The sequence below is a fragment of the Hyaena hyaena genome, unplaced genomic scaffold (genome assembly GCF_003009895.1).
Source record: "Hyaena hyaena isolate Hyena2069 unplaced genomic scaffold, ASM300989v1 scaffold_51, whole genome shotgun sequence".
Classification (NCBI taxonomy): Eukaryota; Metazoa; Chordata; class Mammalia; order Carnivora; family Hyaenidae; genus Hyaena; species Hyaena hyaena.
The window spans coordinates 4633355-4646893 of record NW_024080683.1 but is presented as its reverse complement, the minus strand read 5'-3'; the positions used below and the strand labels follow the sequence as shown (position 1 = coordinate 4646893).

The 13539-nt window shown below is 49.5% G+C and overlaps 1 protein-coding gene and 1 long non-coding RNA gene across 2 annotated transcripts in view; one reads left to right on the top strand and one right to left on the bottom strand.

The window, feature by feature from the left end:
• Nucleotides 1-4347: 4347 nt before the first annotated feature.
• On the bottom strand, nucleotides 4348-7077 carry LOC120230967. The gene is made up of 2 exons (XR_005528224.1): nucleotides 6958-7077; nucleotides 4348-4543 (listed from the first exon to the last, which is right to left on the bottom strand). It is a non-coding gene; the product is annotated as an uncharacterized LOC120230967 (long non-coding RNA).
• Nucleotides 7078-9344: 2267 nt separating this feature from the next.
• Nucleotides 9345-13539, top strand: part of ERMP1 (endoplasmic reticulum metallopeptidase 1) — a 42327-nt gene continuing 38132 nt past the window's right edge. Inside the window, exons 1-2 of the mRNA XM_039230802.1 lie at nucleotides 9345-9734; nucleotides 11016-11317. Of these exons, the coding sequence (XP_039086733.1) occupies nucleotides 9403-9734; nucleotides 11016-11317 (634 nt within the window). The 5' untranslated portion in view covers nucleotides 9345-9402. The remainder of the gene's footprint in view (nucleotides 9735-11015; nucleotides 11318-13539) is intronic.

Genomic DNA, 13539 nt, shown 5'->3' with positions numbered 1-13539 from the left:
GGTGGACAGTAGAGGTTTCTCTGTAGCTGTTACAAAAATTAAATTTAATCTCCCCTGCTGGGAGTCTGTGTCTGAGCTTGGGTGGAAAGAGCTACAATACCACAGGAAGGAAGTCTCAGGATTTAGGATGCCAGTGTTTTCAGGGCCAGTGTGTCTAACTTTAAGAAGAAGGCATTTTCCTTAACATCAGAACCAATTGGTAGATTTGACTGAGTCGCAACTCTTGGAAATGCGGGAATCATAGTTGATGGAAGATTACCCTTCCCATTAAGAGTCTGTGCTGCTGACAGCGGCCACAGAGCAGGAACGCTGGTGTTTTCCATGACCATGGGCTTTATTCTAGGCCAACACGCTCTCTGCTCTTCCTTCCTCCCCACAGGACACACTGGAAGAGTAAATACAGCTGCACAGCTCCAGGCTGGGTCCAGAACCTAGGAGGGAGGGCCATACAGCCTCACATTCTGGTGTGTGCTGTGTGTACTGTATCGTGTTACAAGGTAGGGGTGAGGGTGAGAGGGAACCCCTTCCCCACCCCCCCACTCCCCCAGCTAGGCAGCAGCAAAACTTGAGGAAGTGTTACTCCTGGTTCAGTGCAAAACAAAACACAGCAGTGGCTGGAAACGCAGGGGTGAGGGGGTCGGGAGGGACGGAGGGAAGCATCTGACAAGCCTCACCTTCCAGCCCACAGAGAGAGGAGGCTGGCCAGCTACACCTGATCCACGCCAGCACTTTCCACTTTCCCACAGCTAGGGAGATAAGAACCCCAGGTATAACCTGATTCTCACCTGGGGGAAATACTTTTATCTTAGTAGCTATGTCCCTGAGGGCTTAAAGGTGAGGGGTCAGAGGTTCCCAACTGACGGTCTATGGGTGGGATCCAGTTTGCAGGCCTGTTTTGTTTGGCGCACGCATCGGTCTTCTCTTTTAAAATTAGTCTCCAAAATTAACAGAGCAGAAGATTTCACCTAAGTATCGGAATTGCTGCCATTTCTTGAAAAATTATACGATCTGGCTATGCTGAGCCCCAAATTCCACACCACTGCGGTTACCTGGACTGATTTAGGTGGGGCTCGGGGTTGCATAATCCCTACCGCTCCCTGAGACACTCCTCTGATCTGTTTTAGTTTACCCGATCTGCCGTATCAGGAAACAGTGTGTCGGTGCTCTCACACCCCAATCAATTACAACCACCTTGCTGGCACGCTAGCACATTCGAATAACCAAAGTCTACCTGTCACTTGGGTTTTAAACCCCAAATCTCTCACTATGGGCTCCCAAGCTTGCAGGGGTCCTCAAGGAGCAGCCTTTCCTCCAGCTGCGATATTTGGGTGCCTCCTTAGGGTAAGAGAAGTTAGAACCATGGAAGAATCTGGAGGGTTTTTAAAACTGGAGGCTACGAATGAAGCTCTTTGCTTTCTGTTAAGAATCAGCATCTGTGACACAGACCTGATTTTGATTTTCTTTAAAAAACAAAACAAAACGGAGGGGCGCCTGGGCGGCTCAGTCAGTTAAGCGTAGACTTTGGCTCAGGTCATGATCTTGCGGTTCGTGAGTTCAAGCCCCGCGTCGGGCTCTGTGCTGACAGCTCAGAGCCTGGAGCCTGTTCAGATTCTGTGTCTCCCTCTCTCTGTGCCCCTCCCCAGCTCACTGTTTCTCTGTCTCTCAAAAATTTTTAAAAAAGATTTAAACAAAAATAACAAAATATAAATTAAAAAAGGTGAGAGCAGAAACCCTACTTGAGTTGTTGGGAGAGGCTACTGAAGCCTTGTGGTCACATTTTATCACAGTTGTGGTGGGGGAGCAAACCCCTTCCCTGTGGCTCTGAACTTGGGCAGGCATCCATCTGCCTGTGTAGCGAACTCTTTTTAGATTCTACTTACTAGAGTCAGCTGTGAATACTTTATAGTGAATAAAATTTTAAAGTACTCTTATTGAGGTGACATCCACATCATATAAAATTAACCATTTCAGAAGTGAACCGCTTAGTGGAATTTACTCCATTCACAATTTCGTGCAAGCCACCAGCTCTGTCTCTTTCTGAAAGATCATTGCTCCAAAAAGAAACCCCGTATCCATGAAGTAATTGATCTCATTCTCTCCTCCTCATTGGAGGTAGTCACCCATCTTCATTCTGCCTGAAGGGATCTACCCGCTCTGGGTATTTTACGTGAATCAGACAATGTGTGGCCTTTGGGGACGAGCTCCTATCACTCAGCAGAATGTGTTTGAGGTTGATCTGCACGGTAGCCTGTATCATCAGCACGTCATTCCTTTTGATGGCCAACTATTGTGATTATGTTTCCATTACTTGAAAGAATAGAGTGCCTATTCTGGATACTTCGGGTGTTTTGCTCATTGATTGCTTGTGTATCAAGGGTGAGCGAGAGCTGAGAGTTGAAAGCAGATATTTTTCAGCTGAGAGGGTAGGAATGAACAGGAAGTGCATGCAGGGCATGAACACCTGTGTTTTAGGGGGTGGAGAGAGAGCAGAGCAATAGCGAGCGCTTAGCAAACATAGAAGACGAATTTCCCTCAGGCTTGTGTCACAAATGGTGTTTCACAACTTTGGGTTGCTATAAAAGAGTTTGGGCCAGAAAGTCTCTAATTTCCTTTCAGGCACTTGCAGAGGAGTGATTGGAGGACTTAGAAATCAAGTCGAATCGAGTCAGAGACTCCGAGATGCTGTCTCCGCAGCTCCCCGATGTCCTGTAGCTGAGGTCCCAAGAACAGAGTAGGGGCGGCTGCTGTGACATCTAAAGCTCTTCCTGGGTCTCCTGGCCTAGGGTCTCAATAAACAGCCCTGTTTGCCCTACGTCTCAGGTGGGGAAACGAGGCACAGGAAGGTTAACTGATTCACTGGAGGCCACACAGCAGATAGTAGGGCGTCCATGACCGAAGTGTTCTGATGGCTGTAGGTGGTTAGGACACAGGAAGACAATTCGTCCTCAGGTCCCCAAGCAAATTCTTATGTTACCTGGTCCTCAGACCACACTTGGAGAGAGATCCGTCATGGTCATCCAAGATCCTTTGTTGTCTCTTTTCCGCTTTGGGCACGTTGGAAGAGCAGGACTCGCAGAGGCTATTTTTGGCCGGTAAGCACCTGACCAAGGTCACAGGCTTACGTGCTAAGTGAAACGTGTCCAGGGCAGAACCTGCAAATGGTTGCAGGGGACGGCAAGGGGGAGGCAGCCACTTGGAAAGGGGCTCTGGAACAGGGGGGCTCCGGGCATGCCCTGCTAGAGGGGCCGAGCCCCGGCGGCAGCATGTGCCCTCATTAAGGTGTCAGTGGACCGAAACAGTGGAGCTTCAGGCAGCATCACCTCCCTCCCCCCACCAAGACTGCTGAGTCACACCCCCTGTCCTGGCACACCTTCCCCTGCAGCCCAGGGAGAAATGCAAACAGAGTCCCAGGTATGTGCTCCTCAGATAAATCCCTGGACACTTTAAGATTCTTGGGTTCTTTTCCTCTAACACAAAGAATATGCAGAGAAGGAAGGAGAAGAAAATTTAAAATCCAAAGCCATTTAGAAGCACACACCTCAGGTCTCCTGTGTTACTGCCTAAATCTAAAGAATGATATGTTCGGTGAAAAGGTCTCTTTAGAATTGTTTTATTGGGGGTAGCAATTCATTAATTTCTGGATCTTTGCTCTAAGCTTTTAAGTCTAGAAATGTATTTGAGGAGCACAGGCCAAGGATGAGGTTTTGACCTTGAGGTCCTGTTGGATCACGTCCATGCTGAATCACTTTATTAATTACCTTCAGAACGGTTACTATGTGGCAGAGTTCAAGTCTCTTATCAAGCCCAGGGCTGAGGGCCTGACCTCACTGTCTGAGGCTCATACAGGGAATCCCAAGCCCACGCAGGGGGAGGTGACAGCGAGAGAAATGAATAAAAAAGGAAAATACCTCTCCTAGGAAACTGCTCTCATCGCTTTGGTGTATTTCCTTCCACATATCTAACATCCATCCGATATATTCTTTATTCAATATTGTATCTTTTTTTCCTCTTGGTATTTAAAACATGAGCAATTCTCCCACATTGTTGAACAGACTTTTGTAATGCTGCATTTTAATATTATGTGATATTCCACACTCTAGGTGGGCTCTAATTTATTTGACTTTTCCTTTATTTCTATATGCTGAAGTAGTTTTCACCTATTTGATTTGTTCAGATGTTTATTTTGAGAGAGAGCCGGAGAGACTGGGAGACAGCAGGGGAGGGACAGAGAGAAGGAGAGAAAGAAAATCCCAAGCAGGCTCCATGCTGTCAGCACAGAGCCTGACACAGGGCTCGAACTCACTAACTGTGAGATCGTGACCGGAGCCGAAATCAAGGGACACTTAATTAACTGAGCTAGCCAGGTGCTGCCTTCACATATGTGATTTTTATAGATGGAGATTCTTCTGCAGTTTTTTAAAATCACATCTTCACTAGATTCCTCCATCTGAAAGTACTACTTTAAAAGTTGTGAATTCTTTGAAGGCTCCTGGTACATCTTGCCAAGTTGCTTTCTAGAAGGGCATTCCAGTATGTATCCCCCCTGCATCAAATAAAGGTGCTTATCAATTAATCTTTTGTGAGCAGTACAGACTATAATTAAAACCAAAACGAAAGAACATTTTCAACATGGTGAGTTAAAAATGGTCCAGGGGCACCTGGGTGGTTCAGTCGGTTAAGCATCCGACTTTCGCTCAGGTCATGATCTCGTGGTTCGTGAATTGAAGCCCTGTGTGTGGCTCTGTGCTGACAGTTCAGAGCCTGAAGCCTGCTTCAGATTCTGTGTCTCCCATTCTCTGCCCCTCCCCTGATCACACTCTGTCTCTCTCTCTCTTAAAAACAAATAAACATTAAAAAATTTGTTTTTAATGGTCCACACTTTCATATGTGCTCCTTTGATACAAAGGATGAATGCTTTCCATATTTTTCTGTTGAGGCACTGGGATTTTTTAAAATTGATTTTAACATATGATTACATTAAATATATGCATTAACTTGTAATAAGTTATAAATATGTAATTTCATATTTATATTTTATCTATCAAGACAGAATGAGAGCAAAAGTGTATTAGTCCTTTGTTTTTAGATTTGTTGAAAATAATGTTTCAGGTTTGTCATTTGACTTTCCATGTTTTTGGTGATTGTTCAGTTTTGTGTAGTCTGATGGGGTTTTTCCCTCTATGATTTCTTTTACTATTTTTTTTAACATTTATTTATTTATTTATTTATTTAGAGCGAGCGCACACAAGCAGGGTTGAGGCAGAGAGAGAGGGAGAGAATCCCAAGCAGGTTCTGCGCTGTCAGCGCCCAGCCTGATGCAGGGCTTGATCCCATGAACTGTGAGATCATGACCTGAGCCGAAATCCAGATTTGGAAGCTTAACCAACTTAAGCCCCCCCAACCGCCCCTCTTTTACTTTTTTTTTTTTTTTTGGCTAAAGAGCCCTTGTCTGCTTTGAGTCTTATGTTTACCATATTTCTCATCAGTTAAAAAGTTTATGTTTAATTCTGAATTCTACTTTATTTTTCTCTTTTGGTGTATAATACGGTGTGAGGTTCCAATTTGATTTTTCCCCCCCAAGGAGCCAATTTTCTCCGCCCATTTGCCTTTTGCAGCTGGTCTGGAGTCTCTTCTCATGTCTTGGCTCGGGACCTCCCTTGGCTACAACCGTAACCATAGCAGGAGGTAAAAGGCCTCCGCCTGCCCACCTCAGGCTGGAGAAGTTTCATCCGGTGCCCCAGTAACCCCTCTTCCAAAGAAGGGGGCCTATCAGCTCTGGGGGTGACCTCTGGGGAAGACAGAGACTGGCATGTTCACCTGAATCCGGACAGCCTGCATGCCCTTTCACGCAACTTGGCCAGGTTACTGGGAAACACCGGAGAGATGGTAAAATAGAAGGGACCTGGGACATCTCTGTGCCTGGCAGCTGGTCTAGTTCTCACTCTGTCGCTCGTCTGCCAAGTGGGGTGAAGTCAACCCCAGTCATCAACACGTCACCAGAAGGAGCCCCAAAGCCTCTCATGTCCTGTTCCACACTCAACAACTTCACCCGTGGGAGCTGGGGCGTGTGCTCGATTCCCCGGGGTCCTCCGACCCACACAAACACAGTGACACAGCAGCAGCTTCACACTTCAAAGGCCAGATGTTAGCAAAGTCCTTTATCGGCCTCTGTGATCTGGGCACGGTCTGTGGGGCTCTGAGACTCTGAGGACTATTACAACCTGTAGTTTACGCTTGGCCCTTCCTGGCTCAGAACCCCCGAGTCCTGGCTGTGACCACGGATGCCCTCGCTGCGCTGGCCGACTTGTCCACCTCCCCTCCATCACCGCCAGTCTGCTGTAGCCACGTGCCCTACTCGGTGCTTCTGAACACCTGACCGTTTTCCTCTGCGTGGAACATTCTCTCCTCAGGCTCTTACGGCCCCCCTCCTTGCTTCATTCAGGTTACCGTGCATGTCATCTCTTTAGCGAGATCTTCCTTGATCACCCCACCTAAAAACCAGCCTAGGTCATTCTCAGTTACCTGCTTTCCTTTTCTTTTTTAAAAATTCTTTTTAATGTTTATTTATTTTTGAGACAGAGCAAGAGACAGAGCATGAGCAGGGGAGAGGCAGAGAGAGAGGAAGACACAGAATCTGAAGCAGCTCCAGGGTCTGAGCTGCCAGCACAAAGCTTGATGCAGGGCTTGAACTGATGAATCTTGAGGTCATGACCTGAGCCGAAGTCAGACCCTTAACCGACTGAGTCACACAGGTGCCCCTACCTTTATTATTATTATTTTTTTTTACAACACTTCATGTGACATTTTATTCACCCACAAACACACACTCTGTTTCTTGTCTCCCACCTAGAATGTAAGCTTTGCACAGGCAGAAACATTGATGTGTTCTGTTTCCTCACCTTGGTCAGTATCTGACAGACTAGCCATCCAACAACTGGTAGCTTACAAATACTCAACCTGTGAATACCGTAGTTTATACAAGTGTAGGGAGAAGCGGCCGCCCAGGACCCCAACTATAGGAGTGTCCACCATCCAGGCCTCTACGATGATCACAATAGGAAAATGGTTTTTGATCCAATTTGCAAAGGATTGTATAAGAGGGAACACTCTGGGGGCGCCTGGGGGGCTCAGTTGGTTAAGCATCCGACTGCAGCTCAAGTCATGATCGCCCAGTTCCTGGGTTCGAGCCCTGCTTCCGGCCCTCTGCTGTTAGCACGGAGCCCGCTTTGGATCCTCTGTTCCCCTCTCTTTCTGTCCTTCCCTGCTGGTACTCTCTCTCTGTCAAAAGTAAACATTTTAAAAAAAAAGGAACATTCTGGAAAATATTACTTAATGAGACTTATGTCTGAGGATCTATCATCTGTGTTAGCTGCTTGATCCTTAGTGAAGCCTTGTAAGGCAGACATGATCTCCATGATCCCAGATGAGGATCCTGAGATCGTAACTTGCATAATGCCATATCTGTCAAAGGAACGCAATTCAGGATCAACACCAGGCTCTTTCCTTCTCTAGTTACACTGCTTCCCACAGAATATCATCAGATGTGCTTAATCCTTCGGAAAAAAAGACCTCAGATGATTTAACTATTAACACAGCTCGTGAGGGGTACAGCTTCTCCCTAGGTTTTCTGGTACCCACCCAGCACAAAAAGTGACCGCATAAAATAAGTAAAGCTTAAAAGACCGTGGGACATATGCGCCCTTCCCCTGAGAACGAGTGAGCTCCACGTCTTGTTTATGCTACAGCAGATGAGGCTGTTTCTGAAGTCTTATCTTCTGAAGATGGTAGAGGGGCTAGAGTTTTGGAAAGAGAAGAGCAAGAAAGCTGGTTCTTATAAAAGACCATATATATTCATTTGCTCAATCAATAAATACGTGTTGAGTGACGACCATGGGCTAGGCACAGAGATAAGCCTCTTGGAACAGAGTGATGAATAAATAAGATATAGACATTGCCTTTGGTCTCATGGACCTCACAGGCTACAAAGGATCTTAGTGAAAATTATGCTGTTGCCATAAAATTTCATTTTATGACTCAGCCGAGAAACCTTTAATGACTACTTACTACACATCCTGCTTTGTGTTAAGAGGAGAGCATTAAAATGGTGCGCAAAACCAGACCTGATTCCTGCCTTCATGGAGCTCACAGTCTCTTAAAATAATTGACATGCACATTTGGTATTAGGAGAGCCTTCAAAGAGGGGAAACGGGCTTTACCAGATTAGGAGACTTTTGCTTGAGGAAGTACCCCTTGTGCTGAGATTTGAAGGAGAAATAAGAGGTAACTCGGCAAGGACGAGCGGGAAGAACGCTCCAGGCAATTTAGATGAGTCACTCAGGAGAGGACCCTGTTGTACAAGGAAAGATGGTGAGCAGGAAAGAGCAGAGGGCTGTGTGGCCGCAGAGCTGGGAATAGGGAGCACCTCGGTTCCTGGCGGGCCTGGGCCCTGGCCTGGAGCAGACACGGGGTGGTGTACCTTCCGGGGGGGCGGCTCCAGGCTCACAGTCCTGCAAGTGCGGCGCCTCCATGGGGGAGTCACAGTCTGGGGGCACAGAGGCTCAGCGCATCAGCAGGCGGGGAGGAACCTAGGTGGTCCTGAGCATCTCCCTGAAAACCAGGGCTCCGCCTCTTGGTGACACGGAGGGAGGAAGAGCTGTCCCCAGCCTTCCTTTCCAGCGTGCCCCCCATATTCAGCAGTGGAGCAGAATGCTGCTTTGGGGTCCCACTGAACCGGATTTAAGTTCTTCATCTGCCAGTAAGTTTCTCAACTATTCAGTAGGAGTAAAGCATAAGCATCCCTTTCAGGGTGCTCAGGAGAACCAAACGAGATAAAGTATGAAAGCACCGGGCACAGTGCTTGGCTCACGGCAGATGCGCAGCAAATAAGAGCTGTTATTTTTCTGCATCTGTTAAATGGAGACCACGGCAGCGCGGGCCGCCGGGCAGGCCATGCAGATGCGTGTTCGGACTGCGTAGGTGGAGGCGTTCGGCCGGGCCTCGGGTGCGCAGTCCTACTTCTAACGTTAAGAGCCGGGAGCCGACTTTCCCGGAGCCTGTCCCGGGATCCCGCCCGGTGCACCATGTGCGGTCTTTGAAAAGCGGCCTCTCACTTTTCTCACGTTCCCAGGTTCGTGGGTGTCCTTCCGTTTGGGGATCTCTGTCCCACGGCAGGCCGAGCGCCCCGCGGGCGAGCGCGCACCCGGCACGCCCACCCGGGGCCGCCCCGCCGCGGTGCCCGCCGCCCCCGGCCCTGGGAGGCTGGGTCGCGGCCCGGGCCAATCAGAACAAGTTTGGCCCTCTGCAGGTTCCGTCCGCTCACTAGGAGGCGCTGCGGCGGCCGCGGCTGCTGCCGGGGCCGTCGCGGGCCGGAGCGGTTGGGCTGGGGGCTGAGGGCTCGTGGCCATGGAGTGGGGCTCGGAGCCGGCGGCCGTGAGGCGGCACCGCGTCGGCGGGGAGCGCCGGGACGGCGCGGCGGCCGCGCCCCAGCCCGGGGGGGAGGCCCAGGCGCCGCAGCCGCCGGCGGCCGCGGGCGGCGGCGGCGCGAGGACGCGGAAGCGGAGCGCGGGGGGCGACGCGAGCCGGGGCGCGGGGACCGGACTGCCGGAGGCGCGCGCCGCGCTGGCGCTGGCGCTCTACCTGCTCGCGCTGCGGGCGCTCGTGCACCTCTCGCTGCGGCAGCTCGTGCTGCGCGGGGCCGCCGGGCGCCCCGGGGATTTCGACGCACGCCAAGCCAGGTACCGGCCGCCGCCGGGTCCCGGGCTCCGCACCGGCGTGCGCCCGCCCCCGCGGGACCGCCCGGGCTCGCCGGCGCCGCGGCCGCGTGCGGGGCGGGGTCTGGGCGTGCGGGTGGCGGAGCTGGCGTGGCCCGGGTGGAGCGGGCTGTGCGGTCGGGGGCGGCCCGGTGGGGGGGGGGGCGGATTGCGCGGCCTGCCCGCCTCCGTTCTGCGCCCCTGGGCGCGTGGAGGGGTGGCAGTCGTCCCCATCTTCCGGAGTAACTTCCACTTTTCAGCAGCCTTCCTGCGTTCCGTGCGACATTAATGGGGAGTGAGAGAGGTGGATCTAGACCGGTTGATGAATTCGGATTGGGTGGGGCGGTGATAATGGGGATATCTCCGTGCTCTTGACTGCCGGAGGGGCTCGGCCCTCGCCCCTGTGAGCGTGGGGGCCTCTCCTGCAGGACGGCACCTTCGAAATTCTGCCGTTTCACGGGTCTCAGGGCCCCTGGAGCTTGTCCTTGGGCCCCTGGTGTGTAAGATTGGGTGGTTTTCCTTGTTTTTATTCTGGATTCAAGGAAAGAGACCTTTGAGCACGCTGGGAAAGGTGATTAAGTCAAAGGTATTGTAACCCTAAGTAGGTCAAAGCTCCTCAGACCACAAGTTAATGGAGTTCTCAGCAGCCACTGCGTTTTTAAAACTTTGGAATACAAAGTGCTGGAAGCTCATTAAAGACTTTCTGGGACACACCTCCCCCACTCCCTTTTTGCCCACTTGGAATGCAGTGAAAAGACAACACGCTCTTTTTTTTGTTTGTTTTAGGGGTAGGGTTGGCTTGGGCCTGAGTTGAAGTTATTAGGGCCGGTGTGTACACTACCGAGAGGGCTGAGTCCATTGTCAACAATCGGAAGTTTTTCTTTGCATGACCTTGCTCTTTGGCGTCTGCTACTCAGAGTCAGGGGCTCTCCAGAGCGTGGCTCGGGGAGGCCGGAGTCTGTCTGTCCAGCCTTCAGCATCCACGTGGTTTAGGTGGAATCCCTAGTCTTCGATCCCAGGATAGGAGGAGTTTGGGAGTGGGCCTGGTGGGGAGGAACTCACAGAAGGCGTGATGAGCAGATGGAACTTTAGAAGGGATTTTTCACAGGGTACCTGAAATAATAAAAGTCAGCCTTCTTCTATGTGAGAGGTCAGAGAACTGTTTTTTGCTGGCTGGGGGAGGGGCATTGGGAAGAGTTGCCCCATGTTAAGCATTCATTTCAAGCCTGGCGAGCCTAGTCATCGTCTTCTTTCGGTTCCTTCTAGGGATTATCTTGAACACATCACATCTGTTGGCCCCAGGACTACAGGAAGTCCAGAAAATGAGATTCTGACGGTCCGTTATCTCTTGGAACAGATTAAACTGATTGAAGTTCAAAGCAGCAGCCTTCACAGGATTTCAGTAGATGTCCAACGGCCCACCGGCTCCTTTAGCATCGACTTCCTGGGGGGCTTTACAAGCTACTATGACAACATCACCAATGTGGTGGTAAAGCTGGAGCCCAGGGACGGGGCCCAGCACGCTGTCCTGGCGAACTGTCATTTTGACTCCGTGGCCAACTCCCCGGGTACGTACCTTACTTTTAGTCATTTTGGAGTTGGACTTCAGTGCGCCCGGAGAGCTTTTTCACCCCAAGCTGCTTGGGCAGTTGGAGGGCACCATTTTGGGGGGTTTTATTTGCTTATTTCTTTGACAAGCCGCCTTTTTCATCGTGATGGAATTGAAGGTAATTAGAATAGTAAGATCCACACCGCCACTATTCTCTCAAGTGCTTTCTTTCTTTCTTTGTTGGACGTTAGGGCCAGCAGCCCAGTGACAGGGCAGGGAGTGTGTCCGCAGGTCGCCGCTGCCTTGGCAATGTGCCAGTGTGTGTCCCTGAGCCCTGGCGGTAGGTTCTGCTGCGTCAGGTGTTTACTCAGCTACCTTTCCTAGGAGGCTGTGGGCATTTGGGATGAAGGAATAGGCTTCACCTTTGCGGGAGGCTGGGTTCGGAGGACAGCTCCCCTCGCAGCGTGGGTCGCCCTGGAAAGTGAGGATTTGGAGCCACTGGAGATGCCATACTTTTAGAAGAGCTCATTGTTCCACAAATCTTTCTCTGAAAAGACTTTGGCAAAATGGAATACTTGATGTTCAGGATAGTGCCTGACACAAAATATTTGTAGAGTGAAGGGGAGCTCCCTAACTTGAAGTTCCAGCTTTAAACATAAGATTCACGAGAGCAGTGTTTCCAGGAGCTAGATTTGAAGAAGGGATGAATGGAAGATGGTAGCATTTTGCAGTGGAATCCTGGCACGGATAGAGGGGCTGAGATGGTGTCTGGCTCCGTCTAGTTCAACCCTGTCTTTTGTCAAAGGAATAAACTTAGCTGGTCACCACTAATCAGAGACCGAGGTGGCACCAGATGCAGGGGTTCCGGCCAGTCGGTACTTTGAGCTACACTTGAGAGGAAGGAGAGTATAGTTAATGTTCCTTTTGGCAAAATACCTAACCTCTTCTCTGCCCCGTTTCTGCCTTGCAGAATGGAGATTAATTCCTGTTAATCGTTACTTCACTGTAATGTTTCTGGATTGCTTGAACGGATAGCAGGCTCACAGCAAACATCCAGATACAAAACATAAAACAAAAGATACAAAAGTTATACATACAAAAGACAAAATTTGTTTGCTCCACGACATGATTGACATTAGGGTATCTTTAATCAGAAAGCTTGCCAACTGCGCTTAGAAGGTAACATGTTTTTTCGAGTATCCGTGTACAGACATCTGCCTTATCGAGTCAGAAATACATTTGTGCGCACTGGGGAGGCCAGGAGCCCTTCGTGCCTGTTTCAGAGAGGCTGTAAAATAAGGGTTGCTCCGTGCCTGCTGTTAGAATGCTTAAACTCCTGGGTGGGACAGATTAACACCAGGGTGTGCAGGTATCAGAAACACAGTGCCAGTTGCTATAAATCACATACATGGGGTCCAGGAATGAGAGAATGGCTATTTTGTGGGTCATTGGAACCCAGTTTTAATTAAAATTGTATAAGAATACCTAGCCAGCAATCTCCAGGAAATTTCTGTCCATTGCAAATTTAAAAATAAAAATCGTGGAAAAGCAGAGTCGTAACATCGACTGTCGCCTACAGTGGTAGATGTCACCTGTATCCTTTCAGTGGATGAACTAAGGGGAATGGGGAGTTTTTCCACCTGTTTCTTCTCACCAGCGTATCTGGAACTTAGGAACTGATACCAATTCGGAGTAAAGTTACCCGCAGAAAGGCCTTAAGTATCTACTTGGGTCTGCTGCCTGGTTCCAGGTTGTTGGTAGAAGAGACATGGAGTTATTTTAGTGGTGGTTTCAAGTTCAGGGTTAATTCTAATGGAAAAGCACATTGGCAAACCACCCGGCCCTTCTAGATACCGCCCTCTCACTTGCCTTCGCTTTCTTAAAGGTCTTTAACCCTCGTCTGGCCGTGTTCTCAGATGCCAGAACCATTCAGATAAAGGAAGATAAGTGGACAGTTTAACTTTTCATCAGCCCTGTGTATATTTCCTTCAATTTCTTGTTCTCTTACTTTGAATACAGATTTTATCGTTTGCTGTTTGCATGAAAGCAACTTAGTGTCAAAGTGAAAAACCATTAATCTCATTTGGTTGTGGGAATGTGTTAACTTTTTACTAATAGCTACCGTATACTTTCTACTTGGTGGTAATTAGATAATTATTACTTTGATTCGCTTTGATTAAAATACAACCTGGTGATCACCACCAAGACCAGAATAGCTAATGAGTAGTTTCGCCCTGAGTA